The sequence below is a fragment of the Petaurus breviceps genome, unplaced genomic scaffold (genome assembly GCF_028583685.1).
Source record: "Petaurus breviceps papuanus isolate PSGF00001 unplaced genomic scaffold, PetGlider_PUasm1.0 178, whole genome shotgun sequence".
NCBI lineage: Eukaryota > Metazoa > Chordata > Mammalia > Diprotodontia > Petauridae > Petaurus > Petaurus breviceps.
Genome location: NW_027185777.1, coordinates 1,884,646 through 1,897,088, shown reverse-complemented (window position 1 = coordinate 1,897,088; position 12,443 = coordinate 1,884,646). Strand labels below are relative to the sequence as shown.

Sequence of the window (12,443 nt, the reverse complement as noted above, 5' to 3'; positions counted from 1 at the left end):
CTCTTTTCTTGCTTCTGACCTCTTGTGCAGTATTCATTTTAGTTGGCATACTTTCCTGTCCTTTCTTGTCCCCCAGGCTCTGTCTTCCTCTACTGTCACCTCCTTTCTTTCTTGGACCTTGATGCTAATCTTAGGCCTCAACTCTCTGTGGTTAGAAGATTCTCCCAGGGCACTGCCATGGGGTTAATTTTAGAAGCTGGGTGCCTAAAATATAGCAACCACAAGGTTGCAGGCAGGGTGGTAATAGTGGGATAGCTGCCCCTAGGAAACCTCTCTGCCATCTTCCTGTGATTTCTTCATTTATAGGTTTGATGCATATATCATCTGTGCTTTTATTCCAACCATTTATTTTTTTTTTTATGTTAAATAGCATGGGGCCAATCACAGATCTCTGGATACTCTACTATAGACCTTCTTTTAGGTTGACATGGATTCTCTTTTGTTCCAGTCATTTAGCTAGTCCTGAAAATCTGTCAGGGATTCTTAACTTGTTTTGTATCTTGAGCCCTCTGGCAGTCTGGGGAAAGCTACAAACCTTTTCAAAATCATGCATAAAATAATATATGAAGGATTACAAGGAAATCAGTTGCAGTGAAATACACTTATTGGAATATTTTATGAACGAATTCTTAGACTCCAGATTAAGAACCCCTGATGTAATTGTACTGTTATTTAGCTTGTTTTTTTCCATCTTGTCCATAAGAAGGCATGAGAGACATCCAAGATCTCACCTCAGAGATTATTCTTCTTGATGTATCTCCATTCCCTTTAATGTATCCAGAGCTGAAAATCTTAAGAGGCAGTTTTCTTACTATGATGAGTCTCAGAGAAGTTTGACCCAAAGCTGGTCAAACAAAGAAAACAAGTTTGTAAGAAATTATTTTCAAGTCAAAAGGCCTTCCATACATTTGCACACCCTCATTATTAATGTGCCTGAGCCCTAAAAGGTAAAGCAGTCAGAAAAAAAAGATTGTCCACACCGCAGGCTGAAGCCACACTGGTGCCTTCATCTGGCCCTGTAGGTGAGTAGGCCCACTTTAGCTATTTTGTTTCTTTTCATATGATGATGTTCTCAGAAGAAAATGTAATATTTGCCACATTGAATCAGACCTGTATTCCAAATAGCCCAGAATTTTGCTTCCAACAAAGGCTCATAGGCATGTTAACGGAAGGTCGTGATCATCTCATGTGACATCACCTCATTTATCAAGGGCATGTCCTAGAAATCCCCTTGGTGAGAATACTCTTTCATGGACACACATCAGACACCTTGCTAGCCCCTGCTTTTTCTCTCCCCCCTTCTTCATGCCTTAGGAGAAACTCTTTGGTGTTGCTGTGGCAAAAAACTTCCACATCCCATTGGCAACTTTGTGATGAGCCTGTCCAAATTTAAGTTTATATAGTCCATCACTGGGGCCATTCTTAAAGCATATCCAGGTTGCTGAGAACTTCTGAAGCCTTAAATCTGTGGTCACTTCTACATCATGAAGAGGCAAACACATAGTGCTTGGGCAGAGCTCAGCATTTCTTCTAATTAAAATATCCTCTTAAATAAAAAATTCTTTGCATTTAAGATGTTTCAGCATAAAATTTTAAAATCCTTGATTTAATCCAGTTACAATTATTGTGTAAAAGCCTGGAGATGCTATAGCTGTACTTCCTGGAAAAAAAAACTGCAAAATATATTTCTGTAAAGTCAGTTCTTGCAGTTACATTATCATTCCAGTTGTGTTATGTTTACTTCTGGTGAAGTGTTGTAGCAGCAAGCACCCCAAGTGTCCTCAGGGTTTGCAGCTACCACAGGTTCTTGGATCTGCTTTGTTAAAGGAAAGCAACTCAAAATGGGTTAACAAGCTTACTTTAATCAGTCAGACATATATCGTTTACCTTATTCAGGAGAAAAGGTCAGCACCCTGAACCTCAAAGTATACAGGCATAATTATCAAGACAGAAACATCAAGTAGACAGATTTCCAAACTGTCCAACCATTACATCCATACCCAGTCAACATCTGGGTTTCCACATTCTGGGTTTTTCAAAGCCGGGGGACTCTCAACAACAGCTTCCCAGAATTCAGATCAAATTACAGAACACTTCTCAAAGTGAGTCCCAAAACAAAGCTACACATCAGGGCTTATATAGCCTTCTCCTGGCTCAGAGAATGTAACAACCTTATTGACCCATTGGCCAATCAAAAAGTATCTACTGAAAAACAAGCCTCCCTCCCCAGGCTTCTGGTGCATTTTAGCCTAGGGGCAGGGAAGATCTTCCAAATTTGTATTCCCATTACAAGTGTTCATTGGTGATGATGCCTACATTTTCTCTTTGAGTCTTTTGGGCCTATGTACAGTAGTTAATGATCCACAGTTACATGTATTTGGAAAGTATGAAAGGAACCTTGCAGTTAAACCCCTTTATAAAGAGAATTGGTTTTTCAACTTGTTTCCTAAGTCATCTCTCCTATATATTCGCTTTTCCTAAAGTGGGGCCTGGAGCTTACCCTGCTATTTATGGCCTTGGTATCTGTCACTCTTGAAGCCTTGAGCTTAGCTATCATTTGAATACTTCACCCTCAGAGAGTCTTTAGGGAGCCCCTTACAGGGAGTGAGATGGCACGGTTTCAATAACAAGGCGTGCTTTTATCTGGCTTCCTTAGGTTAAGGTGCTAGCAGTTGGTGAAATGGTCTTTGTTAGTTAACTCTGCTTTCTCTGGCTCTCCTTCTTACTTGACTGTTCCTTCTCATTCTGCCACCAGATCACCTAGCCATGCACAGGTATACCCCAAGGCTAAGTCTTGTTGGTGGATTGATTGGTCTTTAAAACCTACTTCTAAGCACCTTTTGGGTTTTCTTTACATGATTTGTTTTTACCGAACTGAAGTACCTACCTTTCCCTAAACCTCCACTTTGCCTTTGCATAGGCCTAGTCAAATACATGCATTATATACTCCCCTCATCTCTGATGCTTAGTATCCTTAACTTCCCCAAGGTGTACAGTTTAGGCACCCCCTCCTACAAAAAGGGAGCCTTTCTGAATTCCTCAAGTTTTAATATTCTCTACCTTCTCAAATTAATTTGTATGCATGTTTTATCCCCTTCCTTTAGTAGAGTGTAAGCTTCTTGAGGACAGGGAGTATTTTTCATGTTTTTTCTTGGTGTTTTCCATCCCCATTCCATCACCACGTGCCTTGCACACAATAGATACTTAAGTGCTTATAGAGTTCAATTATATATTGAATTATTTTAAACTGTAGTATTAATTTTGTACTTTGGCTTAATAGATTTTAAAAATATACTTTAAAAAATTTTATTCTTTAATGAGTCTACATTAAATTTCATCACCACAGTGTAACAAATGCTTATTAAGCACCTGCTATGTACAGATAACTGTACTAGTTACTGGGTTTATTGTGAAATCTTTGAATGACATATTACATCAGAAATTTATTATTTGTTATTTCACTTTATTTGTGAGTTATTGCTTAAGCTTATGTTGAAATTCATTTGGGATATATATTTCTAATATTGTAGCATTTTTATATCTAGTCATTTTGATTTTTTAAAGAAGTGAGTAAGAAGCTTTTATATGGTATAACTTATTGACAATAAAATAGGAAAATTTCAAAATTAATTCTTTTTTTTTTTAATGTAGCTTGCTCAGTTTCGGCAAAAGAAAGCTCAGTCTGATGGACAGAATCCGTCCAAGAAGCAGAAAAGGAAGAAAAAATCATCAGCCAGAAAATATGAAGATTCTTCATATGCTTCCAATATTAATCAGTCACAGGGTGATGAGTTGTATGTGACTAGCACTCAGAGAGGAGCTTCAGTGACTCCTGAGTTCACTATAATGAAAACTTTACACGCTGGAGAAATAATCAAACATGACCAGACCTACACTATTGAAGTAAGTATCTGGATTGAAAAAGATTTCTGAATGAAACCTTTGTAGTGACAATAACAGTAACATCTCATTCAATTTGGTACCATTTAATGTCTTCTTTATTTCTTTAGTTTCATAAGTGGTCATACTTAGAAATAGGAATGTCCCTCTCTGTAAAATACAGACACATTAGATTTTTTTCCTTTTCAGTTTTTATTGATGTTTTTTGTTTTTACATAATGTGTTTTTTGTTTTTACATAATACTCATTTTTCAGATAAGTTATTCTATTAAGAATCTAAGTACACAAATATTCTTTTGTTGAAAATAACTACAAAACAAAAAATGGTAGAAAATAAAGTTTTAGAAAAGCAGTTCAAGATCATAAATATAATAGGAAACCAGTAAAGTTGTTTGCATCTATAAAGTTGCTTGTGCATTTTTTGAATTTCACAATAATAGGTGGGGGTCAGAAATAATTATTTCAATATAATAATGTGTCCTATATACTTTTTCTAAAAGGAATAATAGTGTTTCTTTTGCTTGAAAAAAGAAATGTGATTTTATAAGGTAGTACATGGGGAAGGGAGTTTTTGAGAGACAGAAGAAGAATCAGACATTTCAGGTTTAAATTCTAGCTGTGTGAGCTAGGATAAGTCACTTGTCTGAACTTCCATTTTATCTTTAAAATTAAGAGCTTAACCTTCATAATCTCCAATGTCACTTTCACCTCTAAATTCCTTGATTCTTTGACCCTGTTTGGATATTCATGTTTCTAACATAAGCAATACCTAATGTACTTTTTGAAAAAAATTTTTTGCTTTTATTATAAAGTTATCAACAAACATTTTAATATGCAAATGAGAACAAAAAAGATGATTATATACAAAACCTTGAACTCCTGTTATATATATTTTGTTCTTTAAAGGTATGTATTAAATTCATATTTGAAAATGGTAACAAAATCATTCTATGACTCTTTCTGAACTGTTTTTTGGGGTTTTTTTCTGTGTTAATAATGTATTTTTCATTTGACTACCTTTGAGAAATGACTGGTCCTCATTGAAACAGTCATCATAAAAAATAAATGGCACAATTCCAGCTGGTTCCCTATTTATCTGCTTATTCAAAGACAATATAGAGTAGTGGTTACTTAGAATGGAAAGGAAGACACCTAAGTAGTTTTATACAGAGTTGGCACTGTATCGTCCCATCTGGTTGTAGTATAAGGCTTGTTGTTAAGGTCATGCACCTACTGCAGTTATCTCAGCTACAGACAAATAGTGTTTAGACCAGACATCTTTTTCAGGTTAGTCTGAGAGCTATAAATTTATGACTCATTTGTCTATGTTAGATCCATTGGAGAAATAAAATTTCCTAAGTTAGCATTTTATTAGCTTGAAAAAATTACAACACATCTTTTTAGATGTAAGTAACAATTGAACTAATTTTGCCATAATTTGGGTTGTTAAGCAGCCTTAAAAAGGTTTACAAAAGTTTAATAGCTAATTAGTTACTTATAATTATTATTGTCATTAACCAGAATAACACATCTCCTTTCACCCATTGTCATACCTTGAATGTGTTTGTAGGTGTAGCTATAAAAACTTGCATGTAAGAAGAATTTTCCTTGCCCCACTTTTTAATATCTAGAACAAAGGTTCTCAAACTTTGTATTGTCTTCAGTGACTTTTTTCACAGTGCTCTCTAGGCCAAATGAAATGCACAGTACTTATTGCATATTTGCATTATGTAGTAAATACTTAGTTCCAAACAACTTTAAAAGTTTTCATATCCTAGCAACTTATTACCTGTTTGAAAAAAAATACACATAAATTTAAAGAAAAAATAGTTTTTTTTATTTTGTTCTTAAATAACTAGAGTTACTTAAAAATGGGACCTGTATGCCTGTTAGGTACAATTTCTCAAACATTGGAATTAGATTTAACACCACCACCCGTATTTCCTGTGGTGTTTGTCTCCATGTTCTCCTCAGAATGTTAAAATTTCACTAGGCTTCCCTCTTACTGTGGTATTGGCAAAATTTGAGAACCAGAGATTTAGGGTGTTATCTTTGCAGATGAAATGGAATGCTAACATTGACTTCTTCCAGGATGTGAAGTGTGAAAGGACTTAATATTTTCCCCCAATTTAGTGTAACTGACTCTTCCCAAAATAAACATTTAAGATTTTACCTGTGTTACAGTATTCTCCTTTCCAGCCTAAAATTCTCCAGATTATCCTCCAGATAGTGACTATGCTTCTTCTCTGAATTTTAGATATCAAGCTAATAGTAAATTCAGTAGAAATATATAATAATTTACACAACTGTTTCTGTGAGAAGAGGTAAATTGCCTCATGTTTTGAAGTTGGAAGGCAGTTTATGACCAACCCTGACATGTTTTCAGTTTACCAGAGTGTTTTGTGTTTAATTAATATTTCAATTATACTATTACTTTGATACTTTGAAAGGTCCATAATTTCATTGGTGCATACATGCCCTTCAAGAATATTCCTTTAATCTTTCAGGAGTTTAAAAGTTCATAGACAGTCATAGATAGCCTTTTCCACAAAAAGCTTTCTCTCTTGACTAGCCCTTCCTGCAGATGACATTCCCAGGTGTGGTTACCATCAAGGTAAAGTCAACTCAAGGTTGTTCTCTATGGGCAAAACCTTCAAGAACCTTGTGTTATTTCAGTGCCAAGAGGAGGCATTTTTGTGTAACTTCGGTGAAGGCAGATATACTTAGCCCATGGGAATGCCCCAAGCACATATATACTTATTATTTGATAGTTACAATACAGCTTTATGCTGCACATTGCATACTAACCAAAGCCTTTTAAAAGAGTTTATGTTTGAAGGCAGTTTAAAATCATAGTCTTGTACCTGAAAAGTAGTTTAGGGATCATTTAATCATAGATTCATAATAATATTTCATTTGCATTGTACCAACCAACCCAACCAATCCTACAGACATGAAGTCAGTGTTTCAATGCTTTGAGCTGCCATCAGTCATACCTGAAGAACAAGAAAGCATCTTAGAGGTCATCTAGTCCGGTGCCTTCATTGTATGGATGAGAAAAATGAGACCCATAGAGGTACTATGACTTGTGGTGGTCAGTGCTGGGATCTTTTCAGCTCCTCAGATTATACTGGAGAGCCTTGAAAGATTTCCATGGGCACACGCATGCACACACACATACACACACACACACACACACACTCTCTCTCTCTCTCTCTCTCTCATAATTGTAGCTGTGGTCTCCAATTAGTTCAATCAAGGAAAATGTTGATAACTTCTTTTGTTAACACTTCATAGTTTGCACACTAGTTAATGGCAATTTTAGCCAACTTCCCTGTTCATTTGCTATTAATTTTTTAAATTTACTATAGTCTCTAGGGAAGTATGGTAGATTATCAAAGATGCTTTGTGGTTATATCAGTTCTTAGGAAATCTACTTAGCATAGATGCAACTTGAATACAGTTAGATTTTCTAACTCTTGTACAGTAAATTTAATTTATAAATACAAAAGCCAATAGTGACTTATGAGTTAAAATTGTCAGAAATGTATACAGATTGTAAAATCTTGATTTTACAGTGGTTAAGGGTTAAAAGCCAAAGGATTTTTTTAAAAAGGAAATTGGCAGTTTTCCTTAAATACTATTTAAAATGTTTTATTTGTATTGGAAAATGTTGATGAAAAGTAAATTAATTAGGAGATTGAAGAACTCAGAGTTTCAAATTCTATTAAATCTGTTCTTAGATCTCTTTATTTCATAAAACTAAACATTAAAAGAATATAATAAAACCTGTTTTATCTGTCTAAAACATAAATAGAAATTTCAATTAAGAGCGGATTTTTGTTGTGCTATCAGTAAACATTTATTAAATGCCTACTGTTTTCCAGGCTGTGTGCTAGGTGCTTGAGATACAAAGACAAAAATGAAATAGCCCTGCCATCAGGGAACCTTACATTCTGTTGGGGAAGACACATACATATACAAGTACATACAGTACAAAAAGGGTAATTTGAGGGTGCGATGACTCATTCAGGCAATGGTATCTTGAGCTATGCTTTGAAGGAAACCAGGGATTGTCGGAGGCCTGAGAGACAGCCTCTAAACAGGTGCAGGGACTGGAGGTGGGGGGTAGCAAGAATGCCACTTTGATTGAACTGAAATGGGCAAAAGCAAGTGGTGCATAATGAGACTCGGAGGGTAAATTGGGGCAGGGCTAAAGGGGCTGAAATGACAGCTCAGTTTGTGCTTGGTAACAGGCGTGTGAGGGCACCATGGTGAGCCCTGTCGTCAGGAGGTCACTTTGGCAGTTGTATGGAAAATGGTTTGGAGAGGGGGAGGCTTGAAGCTGGTAGGCCAATTAGGAGGCTCCTCTGCTAGAAAAAGTCTGTTACTTTATTTGAGTTTCTTTTTGGAGTCTAGAAGTATCAAGGCCAGAACAGGGAATATTTTGACATACTGCATTTCATCAATATAAGGAATAAACTTTCTCCTGATATCTGAGTTAGTAGGTAAACCGTAGGGAATTATTTGACGTATAATTGAAATAAATAGTCACACACTTACAATGGTGCCAGAGGCAGCATGTGTACCCTGGTCATTCTGGTCTTGAGACCAGTTCATTCCCCTTTAAGGTTTCAGATGTGGGTGTATTGTCCTTTTCTGAATTTATGCCTTGATCTTCCTTGTCCCCATAATAAGAACCTGTGGTCATTGTCCATTTCTGTTTTTTTCTCATGGTGTTTGCCTATTTTCTGGTGTTCAAAGTTGACCTCTCCTGCTGGAAGCCTGGGACCTGGGCACTGGAGCTCTTGAGGTGGTAGAGGGGAGTCTGGCTCCTGGGGGACACCTGCTCACCCAGGCTTCTTTAAAGCACTCGAATATTTGACTGCTGGAGGATATCTGCTAGCCTGGAACTGTGCCTGGGGTTGTGCTAAAACACCAGGATTTGGCTGCTGGAGAATGCTGGCGCGCATAGTGGTTTTCCGAGTCATTGTCTACTGGATCCCCTGCTTGTGCTGAGACTCTCAGGGGTCCTTGGTATTGGTGCTTGCCTGCTCCACCACCCTGGGGCTCAGGATCTCCCCCTGGTTTGCAGAGGTGAGACTTGCCCACTGGCTGCTGGGACTCTTCCTGTCCTGTACTGCTCCCTCTCCACCAGAGTGGGAGGGGCCTTTCCCATTAATCCCCCAAGTTTCCTGGGCTATAAGACTGCTGTACCCCATCTTTGTACTGGCTCAGCTATTCCAGAGTTTTTCCTGGGGTGACATTTTCTGGGCTTTCAGAGCTCAGTAAGGAAGAGTGAGAGTGACTTACTTCTTCCTCCGCCATCTTGACTCCTAGAAATCTGAATGAGGTCTTTCTGATTCCAGGGTATCTCGCTACTTACTGCCTCTTGTCACTAGGCTAGGCTGCCTTCCTCTGACATTCCTGATATTTGATATCTCTCTGTATGTATGTACATATAATTATACACACCATGTATAATATATATCATTATTATGACAATAACATCCCAGACTTCTGATGCTTTGTGCTCAAAAGTTACCTGTCAGTCTTTTGACAAAAGTTTTCCCCAACTCAGCCAGTTGCTCCAAACTTATCTCAGAAAAACTGCCAAAAACCTTTAAACTTTATTATGAAAATAAAACAGATATGATCAGGGAAAATCAAGAAATGGGAAACCTGTGGGGGTTTTGTACATTTTGCTACAATATGAATCAGAGATATGGAGGAGTAAAAGAAACATGCAGCTGAAAAATATTTAAATGTGTACTTGACAGCTCTTTTATCAGGTGGCAAATGGATCCCCAGATATGACAGTCTAGGAATAGTATTGTTAAAAGACTGTAGGCAGATGTCATAAGACCATTCCATTTGCCCACATGAATATGAACACTCTCCAAAGCCAAGGTTGTTTAAGAGTTCTCTGAGAAATACATATAAGCTATGGCTATAAAGTAATGATATTAAGGGGTTGGGAGGGTTGACTTATTTTTTAAAATTGTATCACAGCTTCTATATCCTAATGAGAATTACCCTTCAGAGTAGTTACTTTGGGAGGTTATGAACTTATTCAAATGTTGCTTCACTTATTTAAAAGGAAAAATGAAAAATATATCTTTTGGGAAGACCTTGCATATAGGAATAAGTCATTAGGTGACACAGATGTGAAGAGCGGGTATTGGCATATCTTTGGTGGGTAGGGAGGAGATTTAACATAGTAGAATATAAAGAATACTAGGTCGGGAATGAGGAGACCTGGTTTCTGCTCCCTGGCCTCAGTTTTTTCTCATCTGTCAAATGGAGTTGGATTAGATTATTTCCAAAGTTGCTTTTTTTCTAAAAATGTACGATTTTGTGATACTTTGAATTAATTGTATTAAGAAAATTTATAAAACCAGCCTTAATATTTTATCTACTTTTATCACTCACCTTATTCAACAAACATGACTCTGGATGCCTTTTGGCCGTTTCTAAAAATCCAAACTAAAAAATAACAATACCTCACACTTTGCATGGTGCTTTGTAGTTTATAAAGTGCTGTTCTCACAATGTTGTGGTTTGTAGCACAAGTATTATCTTCATTTTACAGATGAGGAAACTGTGGTTCTGAGGCACCAAGCCTGAGGCTTGAACCCTCAGTATTATTATTCCAATAACACTGATTTTTTCCGATACACTGTCCGTTGTCAAAGGACTGAATACCTGCCACCAATGACAGTGTGCCACAAGCTTCCACCCCCACCCCCTGAAAAAAAAGAAATCCAAGTTCTTTTTCAGGATATGAGATTTTGATGAAGAGACTGTGAATTTTCTCTTGAACAGCTTGGAGCTGTTCTGTTTCCTCCAGAGGACCAGAGCCAGGTCCTTTTTACCTTGGCACCCTATAAAACCAGCATTTTACTGCCCTGCAATTTTGTTGATATAAAGAAATGGGTCTGCTGCTTCTCTCTCTCTTTTTTAAAAATATTTTTTAAATTAAATTTTATGTTTATTTTTAGTTTACATCATTCATTTCCACAAAATTTTGAGTTACAAATTTTCTCCCCATCTTTCCCCTACCCACCACCCCAAAACAGTGATCCCACTGTATACCCCCACCCCAATCTGTTCTCTCCTATAACCTCCCCCACACCCTCTCTGACTTTCCAATAGGGCAAGATGGATCTCTCTACCCCAGTGCCTGTATATCTTATTTCCCAGTTGCATGTAAGAAAAAAATTTATATATATTTTAAATTTTTATTTTAAAACTTTGAATTCCAGATTCTTTCCCTTCCTCCCTCATCACCCACCCTTACTGGGAGGACAGACAATTCAATATAGGTTGTACATGTGTACCTAAGCAAAACATTTCCATAGTGGATATATTATGAAAGACTGAGTATATTTCCCTCCATCCTATCCCGCCGCCCACTTGTTCTATTCTCTACTTTGACCCTGTCCCTTTTCAAAAGTGTGTGCTTCTAAATTCCCTCCCGCCCAACCTTCCCTCCCCTCCATCATCCCCCCCTCATCCCCTTCCCCCCTTCTTTCTTGTAGAGTGAAATACCCTATTTAGTGTATATGTCATTCCCTCCCTAAGCCAAATTAAATGAGAGTAAGGTTGACTCATTTCCTTTTGCCTTGCTGTTCTTTCACTCCATTGTAACAGTTTTCCCTTACCTCTTCTATATGAGATAATTTACCCTACTCTGTCTCTCCCTATCTCCTCTCCTTATATTTCTCTCTCACCTCTCTCAATTTCACCTTTTAATTATCATCCCTTCCCTATTCAATTGGTCCTGTGCCCTCTGTCTATGTATACCTGAAAACATATATACACACACTCACATATATATATGCCCATATACCCTCTTATATAAATAGATATGTATGTATACATATGTGTGTATATGTATATATATATATATATACACACATTTATATTCCCTCCAACTATTCTCATACTGAGAAAAGTTTCATAAGTTACAAATTATAATTTTTCCATGTAGGAATGTAAATAGTTCAACTTTGATAAGTTTCTTATGATTTCTTTTCCCTGTTTACCATCTCATGCTTCTCTTGCTTCTTGTATCTAAATGTCAAATATTCTATTCAACTCTGGTTTTTTCAATCATGAATGCTTGGAAGTCCTCTATTTTATTGAATAAATATATTTTCCCCTGAAACATGATACTCAGTTTTGCTGGGTAGGTGATTCTTGATTTTAATCCCAGCTCCTTTGACCTCTGGAATATCATATTCCAAGCCCTTTGATCCCTCAACGTAGAAGCTGCCAGATCCTGTGTTATCCTGATTGTGTATCCACAATATTCAAATTGTTTCTTCTTGCCTGCTTGTAATATTTTCTCCTTCATCTGGGAATTCTGGAACCTGGCTATAATATTTCTAGGAGTTTTCTTTTTGGGATCTTTTTCAGGAGGTGATCAGTGGAGTCTTTCAAGCTCTATTTTGCCCTCTGGTTCTAAAACATCAGGGCAATTTTCCTTGAGAATTTCTTTCTTTCTTTCTTTCTTTCTTTCTTTCTTTCTTTCTTTCTTT

The 12,443-nt window shown here is 36.9% G+C and overlaps 1 protein-coding gene across 10 annotated transcripts in view; it reads left to right on the top strand.

The window, feature by feature from the left end:
* The window catches only part of AKAP9 (A-kinase anchoring protein 9), a 192,806-nt gene that overhangs the window by 27,717 nt on the left and 152,646 nt on the right, over nucleotides 1-12,443 (top strand). For all 10 annotated transcript variants that reach the window (XM_069086173.1, XM_069086172.1, XM_069086176.1 and 7 more), the window contains exon 2: nucleotides 3,652-3,903. In XM_069086173.1, the coding sequence (XP_068942274.1) occupies nucleotides 3,652-3,903 (252 nt within the window). The remainder of the gene's footprint in view (nucleotides 1-3,651; nucleotides 3,904-12,443) is intronic.